General features: G+C 59.8%; 1 protein-coding gene across 1 annotated transcript in view; it reads left to right on the top strand.

The window, feature by feature from the left end:
• The window catches only part of SLC6A3 (solute carrier family 6 member 3), a 33,291-nt gene that overhangs the window by 2,720 nt on the left and 12,252 nt on the right, over positions 1-18,319 (top strand). Inside the window, exons 3-7 of the mRNA XM_059416454.1 lie at positions 4,368-4,593; positions 11,376-11,514; positions 12,236-12,370; positions 16,400-16,503; positions 17,557-17,681. Of these exons, the coding sequence (XP_059272437.1) occupies positions 4,368-4,593; positions 11,376-11,514; positions 12,236-12,370; positions 16,400-16,503; positions 17,557-17,681 (729 nt within the window). The remainder of the gene's footprint in view (positions 1-4,367; positions 4,594-11,375; positions 11,515-12,235; positions 12,371-16,399; positions 16,504-17,556; positions 17,682-18,319) is intronic.

Genomic DNA, 18,319 nt, shown 5'->3' with positions numbered 1-18,319 from the left:
CCGGCCGTTCCGTGGTCATCTCACCCCATCCTTGTGGGGGCCCCGGGGAGGACCCACACCACATTGTCCCCCTTCTGGACATCCGGGCACCAAGGGTTAGTGGGCTTGAGGGGCTCACCCTGTCCTTCGTCAGGGTCAGAGGGCACGGGCTCCAGACCGGGCTCAAGCCCCACATCCACCTCCGGGGTGCACCTGCCCACCAGGCCACGCCGCGTCGCAGGAGCCCGTGGCCCAGGGAGGCCTCGTGGGGGAGGCCGGGGGCATGGCGTGGTCTGCACCCCCCGGCTTCCTGAGGAAACTTCCTGTAAGATCTGTCGTGGCAGTTCCTCCGAAGCGGGAAGGTCCGTGTGTTTTGCAGCCGGCGGAAGCCCTCCCGGTCTCCCAGGACGCACGGTTGGGGGGTGGATGTCGAGGTCAGAGAGGACAGCCGTCGCTCACGGAGGCTGTGCCCGGGCTGGGGCCCCGGGGCTCCCCTGCAGCAGACGCCGAGACGGGCCGTGAGGCCCCTCCCGGGCCCCGCGCCTCCTCCGAGCAGCCGCTCGCCGACCCCGGCCCCCGCCGCCTTTCCCTCCGCTTGCGGCCCCGAGTCGGAGCCAGGCGCGGCCTCCGCACCTCTGCGCCACTCGCGTCCCCGGAGCGGGACCGGCCGACCCCATCTGCGCGCCGGGGGCCGGGAGTCCCTCTCACGGGGTCGCTCGCGGAAGTCAAAGCTTAAATGAGGTGCGCGATGCCGGCCTCGTCCTCCGCAAACCCCCACGGAGGGACGCGACAGGCCGCGGGCCCGAGGGACGGCACGCGGGGGACCCCCGCCCCGGCCGCCCCGAGCCTGCAGGGGGCTCGGCGCCTTCCCCGCGGAGGCATTTCCGTCCAGACCGAGATCAAGTGCGCCATCCTCGGGTACCCCCGGGGACGCGTGGGGGGACGCTGGCCCTGCTGCCGGCGGACTGCGGGCCGTGGCGTCCGCTTCGTGGGCTTCCAGGCTTCCCCGGGGCCGAGCCTGCACCCCCACCCGGAGCGAATCCTCTTTCCTGAGCTCCCGCGGCCAGCATTGGCTGCTTCAGAAACCGACCCCGTGCCACAGGGCCACGTCCACGCTCCACACGGCCCGACAGCTTTGTCCAGTTGTGGAAACCTGTCCGCGTGGAGGGCTGTGCCCCAGCCCGCGCGGCCCCTGTGGGTGGGCTCTCTCTCTCTCCCTGTCTCTCGCTATCTCTATCTCTCCATCTGTCTCTCCCTGTCTCTCCCTATCTGTCTCTCTCTCCCTGTCTCCCTGTCTCTGTCCCTCTCCTCCCGCACGGGCGCATGCGTGCAGACCCAGCAGAGGCTAAGCACGCCCAGCCTGACAGAGGAGTCTGTGCCTTCCTCACGGTGACAAGCAGTGACCCTTGTCAGGAAGGCCGGGCTGCTCCGTGAGGACCATCTGCCGTGGCGGGCGTCCCTGATGTGCTCCTGAAGCCGGTGTCCATGCTGCTGCTGGTGTGACCCGGCTCTGGCGGGTGGTGCGGAGGGACAGGGTGGCCACACCTGCGAGGCCCGAGTGCCTGCTTCCCCAGGGTGCCCCCTTTCTGTGCCCCATGCAGACCCTAACGTGTGCCATGGGAACCCTGCCATCCTGTTTGTTTGTTTGTTTAAGATTTTATTTACTTATTTGACAGAGAGAGAGAGATCACAAGTAGGCAGAGAGGCAGACTCAGGGTGGAGGGGAAGCAGGCTCCCCACTGAGCAGAGAGCCCGATGCGGGGCTCGATCCCAGGACCCTGAGATCATGACCTGAGCTGAAGACAGCGGCTTAACCCACTGAGCCACCCAGGTGTCCTGCCACCCTGTTTTATGAATATAAAATAAGGCTGATATTTTGTACTCAATGGTATTTTAGTGTGAAATATCAAGCTCCTCTTTCTAAAAAGAATTTAAAGTGGCTTAAAATAAGACAAAATACACCCAGATTAACGTGAAGGTTAAAGGTTCTACAGTTAATCTAAAGAAATACTAAGGAAAAGAGGAACTGGGAACTGGTGATGAGACCTACGACCGGAACTCACGCGTGGGCCCGGGCTCCGCTGGCATCCGGCAGGAGCAGGCCCCATGGGAACGCAGGGGAGGGCTGAGCCCGCTACTCTGGGGTGGCGGGTCACTGTCCCGAGCCGGCCTGTGAGGAACGACACGTCAGGGGAGCTCGTGAGGCTCTGTCCACCCCACTCATGGCCGCTGTCCTGGGCAGCCATGCCCTTCCCCCTGAGGCACGGGCCCCTGGGGGCAGCAGCTAGTGTGCAGGAGCCTCTGGTGCCAGGCAGCCAGGGAGCGAGCCCATGTGTTCTTGGGGGCGACCTTGTCTCCCTGGAGTGAAGGTCAAAAAACCCTGGCCAGTGCAGACGGAGGGCCGTGCACTCAGCGCAGGGCTTAGCTCTTGGGTCACACAGTGGACTCCGATGGGCTTTGCTGTTGGTTCACAGGCTGCTTTGAGTTTCCCGTGTTCAAGCTGAGGTCTTGCACACAAAGTTTAAACCTTAAAACGATTTCAAGTCAGGCAGGCACAGTCGGGCACTGCCCAAGAAGACCTTCCGTGATGCTCTTCCCGACAACGTGGCTCCCGGGATCACGGTTCCCCGACGACGCAGCTCCCCAATGGCACGGCTCCCCAACGACACGGTTACCAGGAACACAGCTGTCTGACAACACGGCTCCCCGACAGCACGGCTCCCAGGAACACGGCTGCTTGGGTGGGTTTGCTGTGAATCACAACCGAGCCTCTGTCCTCAGGAACTCAGGGAGCAGAACAGCGTCCCGTTATTCAGAGCTGACCACTGCAACTCCGGAGGGGCCCTTGCAAAGAAAACTGCTGTTTGAATCATCGCCGCTTACGACACATGTTTTCCGAGAGGGTTTATGTACCAGAACGCTCTCATTTCTAGCACGTTCCTGACGCAGGATCTGTCTGATGGATACGCACGAGTAAATGTCAGGCTTCTCTTCTTGATTCCAGAGCAGGGAGAGATCTGTAGTGATGTCCCGAGCGCGAGGATCGCTTCTCCTCGGGGGGACATCCAGGAAAGACACCTGAACCACTTCCTATAAACATCGCCTTGAAGGCGTGGTCCTCCCCTAGCCACGGCCTCAGCCAGGAGCGAGCAAGACCGGGCAGAGCACCTAACCAGGCTTTGAAAGAGCAAATCAAAGCTCCAGGCCAATCGAGCCGTGTCTGCAAAGCCGTGAAGGAAGCTGAAATGCAAAGAGCTGCGTGTGGAGCCTGGTGGGCCCGGAGCGGGCAACGGAGTGCGGCTTACCAAGCACTGAGCAAGAGAGTCCTGGCCAGTGGGAGGGGCCAGAGCCACCTGCCACCAGGCAGGATGGCACAGCCCCGAAGAGTGCTTGCCACTCTGCTCTAGTTCCCCGGGAGCCAGGAGCCCCTCAATAACTGATCCTAAATCTCAGGTTTTGTGATCCTAGAAAGGTCGCCATGCAAGGCCCTGGCCTGCTTTAGGAGACTGAATGGTCAGGGATGGCCCCAGCTGACCCTGGACAGTCACATTTGGCTCTGGCTGACCCTGGATGTTCATGCATGGCCCTGGCTGACCCTGAACAGTCATGCATGCTTTGGGTGACTCTGGACAGTCATGTATGGTCCCGGTCATGCATGGCTCTGGCTGACCCTGGACGGTCATGCTTGGCCCTGTGTGACCCTGGTCAGTCATGCATGCCTCTGGGTGGCCCCTAGTGGTCAGGGATGGTTTTGTGTGACTCCAGGTGGCTCTGGGTAGCTGTGAAATGAACCCTGGTGACTGTTTGCCCTGGGTAGTCTTGAGGGGGTATGAGCAGCCATGAGTGTTCATAAATGTCTCTGAATGGCTCTGGGTAGCTGTCAGTGGCCATTGAGGACCTGCATTTCTAAGGACCGTTGGTGGCCCCGGATGGCTCTGGGAGATCTGGGTCTTCCTTGGTGGCTCTGGATGTCCCTGAGTGACCCTGAATGGTTTGGGGTGATCTTTGCTGACTCTTGGTGGCCATAAATGATTCTGATGGTTTTGCATGGCCTGGTGGCCCTGGATGGCCTTGGTTGATGCCGAGTGGCTGTGAGTGGTGGTGGAGGGCCACATGTGGCCAATAGTCACCCTGTATGTCTGTGGGTGACCTGCTTCTACCAGGGTGATCCTAGATGATCTGTGTGCACACAGATGGCCGCGGTAGGTTTGGAGGTTGGGGTGCAGCCCCTTGTCTGGGATCACAGCATGAAGCCTGGCACCCTTGCTCTTGCGAGCTGTCTCTGGGTGTGCAGAGACATGGCTCAGTTTCTGGTGCGGGAGCACAGCCAGCAGGGCTGAAGGAGGGCGGGCGGGCACGCGGCTGACGGCTCTGCTCTCCCGCCCCAGGCGTGGGCTTCACCGTCATCCTCATCTCGCTGTACGTTGGCTTCTTCTACAACGTCATCATCGCCTGGGCGCTGCACTACTTCTTCTCGTCCTTCTCCGTGGACCTGCCGTGGGTCCACTGTAACAACACGTGGAACAGCCCCAACTGCTCGGACGCCCACGCCGGCAACTCCAGCTCCGGCCCCAACGACACCTTCAGGACCACGCCTGCCACCGAGTATTTCGAGTGAGTGGGGGACCGGGGCCGCGGTGCTCACCGTGTCGGCGGCCCCAGGGAGGGAGGGACACGGGGCGGCGCCGCGCTCCCCCTGCTGCCCCACGAGGGTGCGGTGAGGACCCCTGTCCCCCTGTCCCCCCACCCCCCCGTCCCCCTGTCCCGCGCCCGCACTGTGGTCCTCTGGGCTCTTGGAGGCGCGTTCCCAAATCCTGCTTCCAGCGGCCCGGAGGCGCCCTTGGAGGGGGACGCCTCAGTGCCGGGGGAAGCAGAACAGGCCACGGCAGCTCAGTGCCACCGGGACCGTCCTTCTCCATGCACCTGCGCGGGTCCACTGGAACAACACGTGGCACAGCCCCAGCCGCTGTTAGGCTGCCTGGGGCAGGAAGGCGAGCCCGCCCGGAGTCCGCAGGGCCGCCCCCCGCCTGCGCCCGGAGTCCCCGGCCACCGTACTCCTACCGGGCCTGCGCACAGAAAACACCCTCCAGCCTTGCCAAACAGACCGGCCCTACAGGGGCCCCCGCTGTTGCTTTTCCTGACAAGTTCCTCTTTCTTTACAAACCAGCATCAGTTCTTGCCCGAGTCCCTCCTCGGCCCCCACATCCAGGGGCCTTCCCGGGGCCCTCCCGTCCCCCAGGCTCCACAGCACGTGGCCTCCATGACCTGCGGGTGCGTGGCTCTCCCCAAGTCCATTCTTCTCTGGGTCCTCTCGGAACTGGCTCCTGGCCCCCTCCCCTTGTCCCCATCTGGGTGGCTGAGGCTAGAAGGCTGTTGATGCCCCTGTGGGTGCGTAGTTTCCCCTCAGAATCCGGACACTTGCCCAGGAGCCCTCCTGAAACGATGCCGAACCCGGTCACAGCATCCGGCAATGCGCTGCCGGCAGGGGGTTCGGTGTTGGGTGGTGGGTGTTCACGGGACCGGTAGACACTCAGCACCTGGAATGACACTATGTTTCAGACTCTGAGAATCCGAATGCTTGGTTTCTGTGCCCTGTGTGGGCGCCGTGTCTCCATGGTGGGAAGTGGCATCAAGGGGCAGGAACGTGGGAGGCAGGTTTGCCGGGTCTGGAGCTGCAGCCGGGAGCACGGGTGGTTTCCTTGAGTCGTGGTCAGAAAGAGTGTGGCCAGGGCAGGGTGATGGTCACATGCCACCGGACGTGCTGGGGTGTTTAGGAAGATGTGGTTGTTGGTTTGGGACTGGAGGAGAGCGCACGTGTGCGAGGGACAGGGAAGGGGAAGGGAGGGGCCGCGAGCCAGACGGAGCGCTCGGGAGGGACAGGCTGGTTTCAGAGGCCAGCAGAGCCCGCCTGCCATCTGTCCCTCTCGATTTGCCCGAAAGACAGCAGCTGCGAGAAAGGGAGACTCGGGGAAGCTCTCAAGGGTGTGGATGGGAATTGCTGTGCGGAGCAGGTGACAATGGAGGAAGAGAAAGCCGTTTGCTCTTCTTGGTGGAGAACACTGCTCTGCTGTTGACCAGGTGTAAGGCGCCTCCTTGCCGGACCGGGCCTGGGCTGCACTCAGCCTGGCTGTGATCAGAGGGAAGGGGTCTGCGGGGACCCTCCGTCCCAGAAAGTGGAGAGGCAGACGCAGTGGCAGATAAGCGCCTGGGGGTCCGTGCTCAGGGCCCCCGCACCAAGGGGAACTCAGAGGTGCTCAGGGCTGGCTTGGGTTCCGTCCGTCATTACACCAACAAAATGAGGACTCAGGTTTCCAGCGAGGACGTCTCACAGTTCTGAGATGAAAATCTCACAGAGAGGTTGAAAGGCACCATGTGACACCACTGGGACCACCTGTCTTTGTTTGGAGGTCTGGAAAGGGTTCCACGGAGAAGCACGATGTCACTGCTACTTTCGTTACGTCTTACCCGAGAAAGTGGGGCCTTTGGTGTTTGCCGCAGAAGTGCTGTCCTCAGCCCCAGTTCCTGCCCACACCCCCAACTTCAGTCCCTAGTGGGCATGCACAAGGAGACACGGCAGGCTCAGAGCCGAAACCAGAGGCTCATGGCTGTCGCTCCAGGGCTGAGAGATGGTGCAGGGAACTTGCTGGACGGATGTGAAGCTGAGTCAGGACAGGACCTGTGGGCTTGGAAATCCCAAAACAGGCCATGTAACTCCAACCAATTCAAATGTCCCCCAGTTCTATAGACATTTAGCACACCTTTGCCTACTTTCTAAGGTAAACTAGAAAGCTACACGTTTGCCTCCAAGAGACAGCTTTAGCTGCCTCCACAAAGCTCCATGTGCTGTTTCCACTTCCATTCAATTCAAGGTACTCTCTGATCTGCCTTGTGATTCCCTCTTTGACTCATGGGAGACTTGGGGAGCTTCCCACTTAATTTTGAAATCTTTGGAGGTTTTCTAGATATGCTTCTATTATTGATTTCTGATTTAATTCAGACTGAGTGACATACTATACTTGTAAAGCTTCATTATCCCCAAAACATCCTGAGACCTTTGGTGCCCGGCCTGTGTTTAATCCTGGGGAGTACGGCAGGCGCACTTACAAAGAACAGGTGTTCTGCTGTCACGGGGAAGCAGCTGCCCCGTGTGCAGGATGGTGGGCGCACCTTACTGTCCACTGTCCCCCCCGCTGCGGAGAAGGAGTATTGACTCTCAACTGTGATTGTGCATCTGCCTCTCTGTCTTCCCGACTCTATCAGTGTCGACTTCATTCATGCATGTTGGGGTGGTGTTACAGAGTGTGTGTGTGTTTACGGATTTCACGTCTTTGAACGGACCCCTTTGCAGTTCCAAATGTTGCTCCTGGTCACATTCCTCACCCTGAAACTGCTCCGCCTGGCAGCAGAGTGATCACCCTTGTCTCCCAACGGATCGTGTTTGCATTGGTACCTTTCCCGTCCTCGTGCTTTTAACCCATGAGGCTTGTCTCGTGAGTGCGTTTCCTGTAGACCGTGTGGAGCTGTGCCCTGCTTCGTCATTCGGCAGAACAATGTCTGGCTAGTTCTTGGGGCTCCCAGTCGGGAATTAACCCGATGGTCGGGTTTAAGTCTTTCATCCTTACTTTTTTCTATTTGTCCCATCTCTTTGTTTCTTGTCCCTCTCTGTATCCCCCCTTTTGAATTAAGTAATTTTTAGGCCCCCGTTTTAACTATGCTATTAGCTAATAAGCTTTATTGTAACTTTTGTGGTTATTTATAGGGTTTACAACACACATCTTTAATTTCTCATCGTCCACTGTCAGGTGGCATCATCCCACTGCTCATGTAATTTAGGAGCCTTGCAACACAGTTCCGTTTTCCCAGCCCGTCCCTGGCTGGGTTTTCTCCCTCCAGGATGTTATAAACTCCGTGCTATGTTGCTCCTCTTCTTGCTTTAAATAGGTACATTTTAAATAAATTTGAAATACAAGAGTAACTTGTGTATTTACCTGCGTGGCTGCTATTTCTGGTGATCTCCCATCCTTACGTGGACCCAGATTGCCATTTTGGCTTCATTTCCTTCCATCGGAGGAATTTCCTTTAACACGCCTTACAGCGTAGGCTTGCTGGCAACGAATTTTCTCTGCTTTCGTTTTCCTGAAACATATTTTGCTTTCATTTGGGGGAATTTCTTTAAATTGTGATAAATTATACACAACATGAAACGTATCATTTGGACCGTTTTTACGTGTGTTCAGCAGCACTAAGCACGCTCCCGGTGCTGCGCAGCCGTCACCACCATCCGTCTCCAGGACTTTCCTGTGCCCCAGATGGAAACTCTGCTCCCGTGCAGCACTGACTCCCTCTCCGCCCCTTCCAAGCCTGGCCCCTGGCACCCAGTGTCCTACTTTCTGACTCGATGAGTTTGATAACTCTAGGGACTTCGTATAAGAGCAGTCGTCCAGCCTTTGTCCTCTGTGTCTGCTTATGTCACTGAGCCTGATGTCCTCCAGGTGTGTAGCAGGTCTGTTTTCTTCCTTTTAAGGCGGAACAACATTCCACGGACGGACGGACATTTTGTTCATCCGTTCCTGGACACAGGCTGTTTCGGCATCTTGGTGTGGTAAACGGTGCCGCAGTGAGCACGGGGTGCAAATGTGTATCCAAATTAGTGTTTTCATTTTCTTCAGATAAATACCTAGAAGTGGGATTGTGGGTCATGGGGCAGTTCTATTTTTAATTTTTAGAGGAAATTCCATACTGTTTTCCCGGGTGGCTGCACCAGTGTGCATTCCCAGCTACTGTGCATGGAGGCCTCTTGTCTCCACCTTGTTGCTAACACGTGTCGTTTCTTGACTTTCTTATAAAAACTGTCCTGACAGGTGTGAGAGGCTAACTCACTGCGGTTTGAGCTGCGTTTCCCGGGCGGTGAGGGGCACTGAGCCTCTCGCCCTGTGTCTGTTGGCCAGCTGCATGTCTTCTCTGGAGAACTGTCTGCTCAGATCTGCCCCCCCCCCCTTTTTTAATCAGATTGTTTGTTTTCTGCTGTGGAGTTGTATGTGTTTCTCGTATATACTAACTTCGTATATACTAACCTCGTATATACTAACCTCGTATATACTGACACTGACTTGCCGGTGTTTCCTTCCATCGGCAGGCCGACTTCCTCTGGGTGGGGGCTCCCCTCCCCGTGCAGAAGCTCCCCGGTCAGATGCACCCGCTTTGTCTGTCTTCAAGCTGAGCTTTCTGGAGGGGTTTTCTGTTCGAGAGTCTTAACTCTGTCTATCCTGGATATTCGTCTCGTGTCTAATATATGATGTGCAAATGTTTTCTCTCATTCTGTGAGTTTCCTCTTTACTCTGCTGATAGTGTCTTTGATGCACAAAAATTTTTTTTTTATTTTGATGAAGTCAATTTACCTGTTTTGTCATATCAGAAAATCCATTGAAAAACCCAAGGTCACAAAGGTTTACCCCTATTGTTTCTTCCAAGAACCTGCAATTATAAGTTTTTAAGTTTAAGTCCTCTGCCCATTCTGAGTTAATTTGGGTCATTCCCGCTCTGTGCCCGTGACTGTCTGTAGTCCCTGGGGGCGGTCCCCAGGCAGGGTCAGTATATGCTGGCTCCTGTGCCCCGCCAGTGGCCCTCTGCAGCATCCTGTCCCCTAAACTGTCTGAGGAGGTTCAAGTAAGTTCAGAGCCAGATGAGTTTTCGTCTTCGGGAGGGAATTGAACCTGTGCAGACACGCTGATCCCAGAGTCGATCTGAAATGTTTACAAGTGAACGCAGTGTGTGTGGGGTTGTGGAGCCCGAGCAAAGCCCCCGGCTAGGAGGCTACACGGGCCGCTGGGCTCCTTTCCTGGACAAATGAGTAAGTGGCCACCTGCCGCCAGGCTGAGGTGTGTGACCCACACGCGTGTGTGAGGCCTTGTGAGGAGGCCAAGGTGTGGCAGGGCCTTTGGGCATGTGGCCTCACCCAGCACGGTCGTCCTGAGGAGATTTCTGTCAGTGACAGGAGGCTGGGGACGAGGTCTGGCTGGGGAACCAGGACATGGAAGGGGAGGACCCCTCCACAGAGACGGGGCTCAGAGGCTTTGGGAAGTCTGCTGCCGGAGGAGGGCCCAGGGAGGACAGGCGCGGGCGGGGCGGACAAAGCGCCGAGGAGGACAGATCTGGGCAGGACAGGCCATGGGGATCAGGCCCGGGGCGGACAGGCGCGGGGCGGTGAAGCCCTGGACGGGACAGTCAAGGCACAGCCGCCTGAGTGTTGTCCCAGCAGGAGCCTCCTCCTCCTCCTGCCCTGGGGGCTCCAGGTCCCTGACCTCACACCGCATGCGTGTGTCTAGTGGGGGCGGGGGCTCTCGTCGCCTCGGGGGGTGACCCACACTCTAGAAAGGAGGGAGGTTGATGTGACAGTTCGGACAGTGCCGTTGGCTCTGTTCACGCCCGTCACCGCCTCCCCTGCCACAAGCCTGATTCTGGAGTCTGAAAACCCGAATCCCTCCAACATGGTCCCGTGATGCCTAGAGCCAGTGGGGAGCTCTGGGATCTGGAGCTTTCTGACCTGGGTGTCAGGATTATTTTCTTTACCTCACAAATCTGGGCCGTGACGGCTCCTATCATAATGGGGCCGTCCACCTCCTGGAGTAGCAGCACAAGCCGGCGTCCGCTTCGACTCAGAACCCAACTGTGGAGGTGAGGCAGCAGGTGATGGTGCCGCCACCTGTCCCGCAGGTGGTCGGGGGTCCGAGGGGACACCATGTGGGGAGGCACCCAGGCCCCCCCAGGTGGTCGCAGGGATCTCCGGGGATACGGGTGCACAGGCCGTGCTCCACCAGCCCGCCGCCCTGCTCCGTCTTCATGGCCTCATGTTCTGTCTTCGTGATGGATGCCCTCCGGGAGGCGGGTCTTGAGCGAGCCCAGAGCAGACTCCTCCTGGGTCTGTTACCCGCGGACCCGCCTTGAGGCAGCGGGGGCCGGGGGCCAGCGCCGTCAGCTCTTCGCCTCAGAGGCATCGGCACATCCTGCGTTATTGCTCTGAGTCTGCTCAGCCTCGGCCCTGCACATGGGACCCTGGCCCACCCCACGGTGCCCGCATCCCTGGGCACCTTGCATCCGGTCCCTGAAGCTCCTTTCCTTCGGACGGGAAGCACCCCTTCCTCTCCCAGCTCCAGAGTTCAGGGGTGCTAAGGGTGAGAGGTGAGGGCTCCCTCGAGCGTGCAGACCCCGCCTCTCAGCTGGGGCTGGTGGGCCTGACCCTCCGGAGTGGGGGTCTCCAGTCCCATCAGGCTGGGACACACTTCTTTGGGTTTTGGCCGAGGTGGGGGGGAGGGAAGGGCCCTGGGCAAACAGCTCTCGGCGGGTGCGGGGGGGGGGCACTCCTGACAGGCCCGCCTCCCCCACCCTCTCCTCCGCAGGCGCGGCGTGCTGCACCTCCACGAGAGCCGTGGCATCGATGACCTGGGTCCCCCCCGGTGGCAGCTCACGTCCTGCCTGGTGCTGGTCATCATCCTGCTCTACTTCAGCTTGTGGAAGGGAGTGAAGACTTCTGGGAAGGTGAGGCTGTGGACCGTGCCAGCTGCGGAGTGGACCGGGCGCCGTGGTAGGCTGGGGAGTGGACCGGGGACCGTGGTAGGCTGGGCTGTGGACCAGGCGCCGTCATAGGTTGGGGAGTGGAGAGTTGGGCCGTGGTAGGCTGAGGAGCGACCACTGGCCGTGGTTAATGATGGTGTCAAGGGAAGGCACTCACAGCAGGGTGTTTCCAGCACGACCACAAGCACAACATAAATTGTTTTTTACTGATGAAAATATTTTGGTTTTTATCTGGGCACCCAAAGCAATTCTGACCAAAATGTGCCCCTTGCTTGCTCTATACGGGTAGTGAAGGGCCAGCACCCAGAGCCTCGGTAAGGACAGGCTACGCCCTGCCCCAGCCCAGGGCCCACCGTTTACACACCACATGGGTGTGTATTTGCACAACCCGTGAAATTCAGTCCGTCTCACTCCTCAGGAGCTCAGCACCCCCTTCCCCGCCCACTGCTGCAGACCAAATGCAGAAGAATGTCCCTTCTTTGCCAGATTATCTGTCCCATTTCAGTCCCTGGGAAAGTTTCGGGATGGAGAGCAGCAACACCCTCTGCAGGGACTTTGCTGAGCCAGCACCCTGCAAATGTTTGGGATGATGGGCTTCCCGGCAAAAGGCCACCCACCAGGGTGACCGTGAAGCCGCCCTGCCGGCAGGTGGCTGGTGCCGCCTGATGATGCTGTGCTCTCCCAGGTTGTGTGGGTCACGGCCACCATGCCGTACGTGGTCCTCTTCGCCCTGCTTCTGCGAGGAATCACTCTCCCTGGGGCCATCGATGGCATCAGAGCGTACCTGAGCGTAGACTTCCGTCGGCTCTGCGAGTCTTCTGTGAGTATGCCCTCCGCCCACAGCCCACCGGGCCACACACACGGGCAGGCTCCACACCATGGGACTGCTGTGTTCTGGGGCAGGCTCAGGAGATCCCGGAAGCAGGAGCGGGGCCGGAATTTCTGACTCAGCCTGTAGATGTGGCACATGTAGGTGGCCCGGCCAGAGCGGCTGCATGCGGGACCCCACCAAGCAGGGCTCACCGTCGGGTGACGTGGGCATAGCCGGGCGCTGAGTGGACCAAATGAGAAAGTTAAGGCAGGAGAGCCCTGCTCTGTTCCCGTGAGAGCAGACCGGAAGGCTGCGTCCAGTGGGCGTCTTTCCCTCCGCCCATCCCTCTTCCCGGAGGAACCGTCTCAGCTTCCTCTGATGAGCGCCGTTGGGCTGCCCGGCCTGTGCCAGGAAGTGTGGCCGCTCACCCGGAGCGCAGGTCTAAGCGCAGGTCTGGTTCATCGTGGTTGCGTGAACCAGGGCTCCCTCCCCAGGAAGCCAAAGCTCGCTGGTGAGACGCTCATGGCGCCCATGGCGCGAGGGAGGGAGTTAACTCACTCACAGCAAACACTCCGTCTGCAGGTGGGCCACACGCTGCTTCGACAAAGAACAATCACTCTGTACCACAATTCTCAGAGACAGCCTATGGAAGAGAGGGGGCTTGGCCAGGCCATGGGACAGACAGAGGTCTCCCAAGAGAGGGGGAGAGAAGGGGCAGCAGCATTTTAGGGAAACAGCCCAGAAATGTGAGTGACCGTTGGCCGGAAGCAGCATTCTCAGGAGGTCACGGAAAACGCAGGTGCCCTCGATTTTGGCGGATGGTGGGCTACCCAGGGGACTCACTGTGGCAGGGCCATGGGACATAATGGGGAAGGGTCGCTGCGGTGTGGGGGGCACAAAGCTGGGGGCAGGGGGATGTTTGCAGGATCATTACCCGGTGCCACTAGGTGTGGGGGAGTCCGTTGTGGCACCCGCCAGGACGCAGGAAGGCACCGCCCTGAAGTGGAAATGAGTAGGAACAGATAGAAGGGGAGACAGGTGTGGCTTGTAAGCCCCAGGAAGTCCCCAGGAGTCGGGGAGCAGCAGAAGTAGGCACCCATGGACAAAGACAGGGAAATGGCACTGGGTAGTCCCTGCAAGGACAGGCAATGAGGCCAAGAGAGCAGCAGACGCACGCTCTGCATCAGCAAGGGAAGACAGTGGCCATGCGCCAGGAAGCCAAGGGCTGCGCAGATATGCCTGCAGGGGGAGTGGCTGTGGGGTCAGTGGCCAGAGGCCGTGGTGAGGAAATCAAAGAAAATAACAGGAGGGCAACATAAGGAAGCTAGTGCTTGGGCAGGAAAACCAGGCAGCGCACAGGAGGAAGCTAGACCGGTGCCCGTGTGTGCGCAAAGATGCTCACGTGTGAAGCAGAGAAGAGTAAATGACAGACGAGAGGTTGTTGGACATTAGACAGACGATAGAGGGTAGGTAGAAGGTGGAAGACAATAGGTGCACAGAGATAGATAATGGATGGATGGACAGACAGATGGACAGATAGACGATAGATGGGTGAATACATAGATGATGATGGATAGACAGATGATGGATGGATGGACAGATGGACAGACAGATGGGTGATGGATAGATGATGGATGGACGGATGGATAGATGGCTGCATACACAGATGATGGATGGATGTGTGGGTGGGTGAATGACAGATGGACAGACAGATGCATAGATGATAGACGGGTGGACAGACAGATGACGGATGGACAGACAGATGCATAGATGATAGACGGATGGACAGATGACAGACAGTTGGATAACTATGTGCATAGGTAGGTGATGGATGAACCCATGGCCAATGGGAGGCTGATGACGGATATCTTCGACAAACCAGTGTGTCTCGTCCTCTCCAACCACCTGTTAGCTCGGGGCTAGGAAGGGGCATAGACCAGGACAGAGCAGGCCTACAACCCCTGGGCTCCAGTGAGCCTGAGGTCCCAAAGGGACAGGCCCATGTGACCCCCCGTCCAGAGGGTGGAGCCATTCCTTGTCCTGCTGCAGGGTCCTGGCTGACCTTTGGATAGGGCAGGGGTGGGGCCTCACTGGCTTGGTGGTCATCCTGGGGTGTCCCCCCGGGGTTCCTCCTGGCCCAGGTGCTGCCCATACTTCCACCCTGCAGACTCTTGGTGGCCCCATTCAGAGATCAAGTGGCCCTAGGCATCCTTCTCTGGGGCTTAACTGTTGGAGGAAGGCACCCCAGATGCCCCCAGGGACACAGCTGCAGGAGCTGGCCCTGATCAAATCAAGGGCTCCCCAGCCCTATCCCAGGCCTGACCCTCACCCATCCCCTGGGGTTCAGTCTGGAGTGACCTGATGGAGCCTGCCGCAGGCAGGACGCCTGGCCTTCATCCCCACTGGTCTAGGACAGGTCAGGAGCAGAGGTGCCACACAGGGGCCCTTCCAGAGCAGACAGGACAGAAGGGACATCTGCTGCATCTCTTCCCACATTCCTGGCACTCTGGACCTTGCTCTGTTCTGACACAGAGGCTTCCCTGCGTCCTGGGGATCCATTTCTGGACCCCTGTATGGACAAGGGTTCCCCCCAGGGGTCAGCCTCCTTAGATGGCATCCAGACCCTGGTTCTGCAGCCCTTGGGGCAGTCGCACAGGGTGGGACAGAGTCCCATCCTGGAGAGCTCCCGTTCCAGCAGGAGAGGATGGGTCCAGGGGTGGAGGAAGGCGGTTCCAGGTGGGCCCAGAGAGGCTACCAGGTAGGTTCCAGGATGGGCCCCAGACCGGGTCCAGAGCTGGGTCCTCAGGGCAGCAGTGAGCAACGGCCCAGACACTTGTCCGGGAGGCACATCTCAGAGGGGGCGTCACATGTGCAAAGTCTCAGGGGTGGGCACTGACTTGGCGAGGGCCAGGCACAAAGCAGGGGCAGGGCTCTCCCAGGACTACGGCCCCTGCCTGCGTTGGCCAAGCGAGCCGACTGATGGCCAGCGCAAGCGGGACGGCAGAGCTGAGGCCCCTTGGCCCACTCGCCCCTCAGCGACTCGAGGCTGCACGCCGAGTCCTAGCCCGCTGCCTGGAACACACTGTCCCTGACAGCGGGGTGATCCCGAGACCCCGGGCAGGCTGCCTGAAGGACAGAGGCTCGGCTGGCCCTGGTCTGTGGGCAGGTGGCACGGCCCAGCAGCCCTGGGCTCCACCTCCTCTGCTGCATCCTGTCGGGCTCCCTCATGAGGTCATACTGAGGCCAGTCACCCTGGGGCATTCCCAGCCGAGCTCTGCTGTCACGGCCTGAGGGCTCTCACCCACAGGCCTGCACCGTGGGCTGTCTGGACGCTCGGGGGCAGTCCCCAGGGCCAGCCAGCTCCCAGAGCCCTCAGATAGCAGGTGTGGTCCTCCTGGGGGTGATGCCGGGGGTGAGGGGGGTTCAGCTGCTTTCCACCCCGACCGGGGGCTGTGTAGGGGTGAGGCAGTGCCCCCATCCCCGGGTGGTCTCTGCATCACCCTGACGGGAACAGTTGTGGCTTTTAAAAAATACCACGTTGGTGCCACTAGGAGCCTCGGGCTTACACTCGGCAGGCGTGCGCCCCAGCTGCGCTGCCCTGGGCGAGCACACGTGCTGTCTGGGCTTCACGGCCTCTCCGTGGGTGTCACCGTGTGCGTACCATGAGCCCGTGGCTTTAAACACCATGGGAAAGATGCAGACATCCGTGGGCACGTCTGGCCAAGGCGGCCACGTCCGTAGCATCATCATACGTGACCTACAGGTCTGGCCGTGCGCAGAGCGGTGCTGCCGTTCAGGAGAAATCCCCATGAAGCACCCAGACAGCGCCCCTCCGTGAGCCTTTCTCGGGCCGGGGACGCGGCGGGCGCAATCCCCGAGACGGCATTTGCCCCGATCGCGTGGCTGAGACGGCTCGTTGATGACTATCTTGTGTGTCAGCTCCCCTCTGTCCCGTGGAGCTCTCGGTGGCCCTGCGACAGCTGGTGTCCCAGGCCCCGCGCACCCCCGCGGTCACCTCTCTTGTCTGGTTCCGCACAGGTGTGGATAGACGCCGCCACCCAGGTGTGTTTCTCACTGGGCGTTGGGTTCGGGGTGCTCATCGCCTTCTCCAGCTACAATAAATTCACCAACAACTGCTACCGGTAAGTCCCATCGCAGGGTCTGCCAGGCCACTGACTTCTGACAAGACATGTCCCCAGAGACAGGGAGGGGGACACGCCATGCTCATGGGGCCTCTGAGCCGGACCGTGGAAGCTACAGGCAACTTGCCCTAAGGAAAGTACTAGAACAGATGAAGGTGTTCACCAGCTCCCAGAGTCACCACCAAGGGCCCCGGCCTCTGCCCCCTCCTCCAACCGCTGCCAGGCCCCAGCTGCTGCTGCGTCCTGGTGCCTAAAGCACTGGGCTCCACGGCAGGCTGACCTGCAGCCAAAGTCCATCTAAAAACAAAAGTGAGTCCATCTGGGACCCGCTTTCTCTGACCTTTATGGTCTTGTGTTTATTTCCTTCACATCACGAGGACAGAAAATGCAGTAAAAATACAAAGCATGCGTAGCAGAGTGGGCACCCCACGCGGGGGGCGGCCTCTGCCTGAGTCCCCCCAGGGTCTGGGCGCTCGGCAGATGTCCTTCCACTCCAGCAGCCCTGCTCCCCCACCTCGACTTCCCTCTGGCCCTCTGAGTTCTCAGCCTTCCGCGTGGGGTCCCCCAGGCCAGGAACACACAGACCCATAGCATCGGGGACCCACCAGACATCCCCAAAACCTCATTTCTCCCAGGTCCGCGCAAGCCATCTAGACACCCTGCCAGACATCCCGGGCTGAGCGTGGGTGGGGGCCCCGTTGGTTTCTGTTCGCCCGCCCAGGGCCCTCATGCGGCCGCCGCGGACCATCTCACCTTTGCACCGAGTCCTGGTGTCAGAAGCTTCTTGGCTCCTGGGCAGACGCGCGTGGTTGGCCACCATGGGGTCCGCCTGGGCCAAAGCCTGCACACACCCAGAGCCTAGAGCCACTCTGATGGGGGCCCTGCCACCCTGGGCACCGGCCTGTCTGCAGTGCCGCCCACGGGAGGAGCCAGGGAGCCCCCGGAAGAGCCCCCTCCAAAGCCCGCCAGACCCCAGATGGGGTGCATCTAGCACAAAGGGAGGGAGTGACCCCTCCTGCAGCCCGGGGCTGGGACGTGTGTCTTGTTTCCCAGAGACGCGGTCATCACCACGTCTGTCAACTCCCTGACGAGCTTCTCCTCCGGCTTCGTGGTCTTCTCCTTCCTGGGGTACATGGCCCAGAAGCACAGCGTGCCCGTCGGAGACGTGGCCAAGGACGGTGAGTCCCCCCGGCAGGCCGCCGCCCGCCCAGCCATGTGCACCCGGTCCCCCCGAGTGTTCTCCCCACACAGTAGGAGGGAGGCGTGCGGGCCCTGAGTCCGAGTCACACATGTTCGGGGCAGGGGTGCGCAGAAGGACACAGCCCCCAGGGCAGCGACAGACCGCACCCCTGCCCCGCTAGCCACCAGCTCCGTGCAGAGACCCTGGGGCTGCAGAACCGGCTGTGGTTCGCAGCCTCAGGGTAGGCCTTGTCTTTGTATACACTGGGGAAGGGGCCCACAGAGCTCAGGGGTGGGAGCCCTGACCACTTCCGAGCCGCGCAGCCGGCAGGCCGGGGAGGAACCCGGTGGATTTGCACCCAAGCCCTTCATCAGCGCCAAAGCTTTTCCCTCCAAACCCCCAGGATCACAACATACATAGGTGGGCTTTGGTAATAACCAGAGGAATCACAGCATCGTGGGCACGCGGACAACAGAGACCCTTGTTCCCAGCCCGCTCGCCCAGCCAGCCGCACACACCAGCTGTCTGCGTGCAGAAGCGGGCAGGGGGTAGTGGGCACAGGAGACCCAGCGAGCAGGCTGGGCCCTGGGAGGAGGCCAGGTGTAGGCGTGGGCTGCGGAGGGGGCCCCTTGGGTG

This window comes from Mustela nigripes, chromosome 12 (assembly GCF_022355385.1).
Source record: "Mustela nigripes isolate SB6536 chromosome 12, MUSNIG.SB6536, whole genome shotgun sequence".
Taxonomy (NCBI): Eukaryota; Metazoa; Chordata; class Mammalia; order Carnivora; family Mustelidae; genus Mustela; species Mustela nigripes.
Note: the sequence above shows the minus strand (reverse complement) of the source record. Positions and strands in the feature narration are given on the sequence as shown.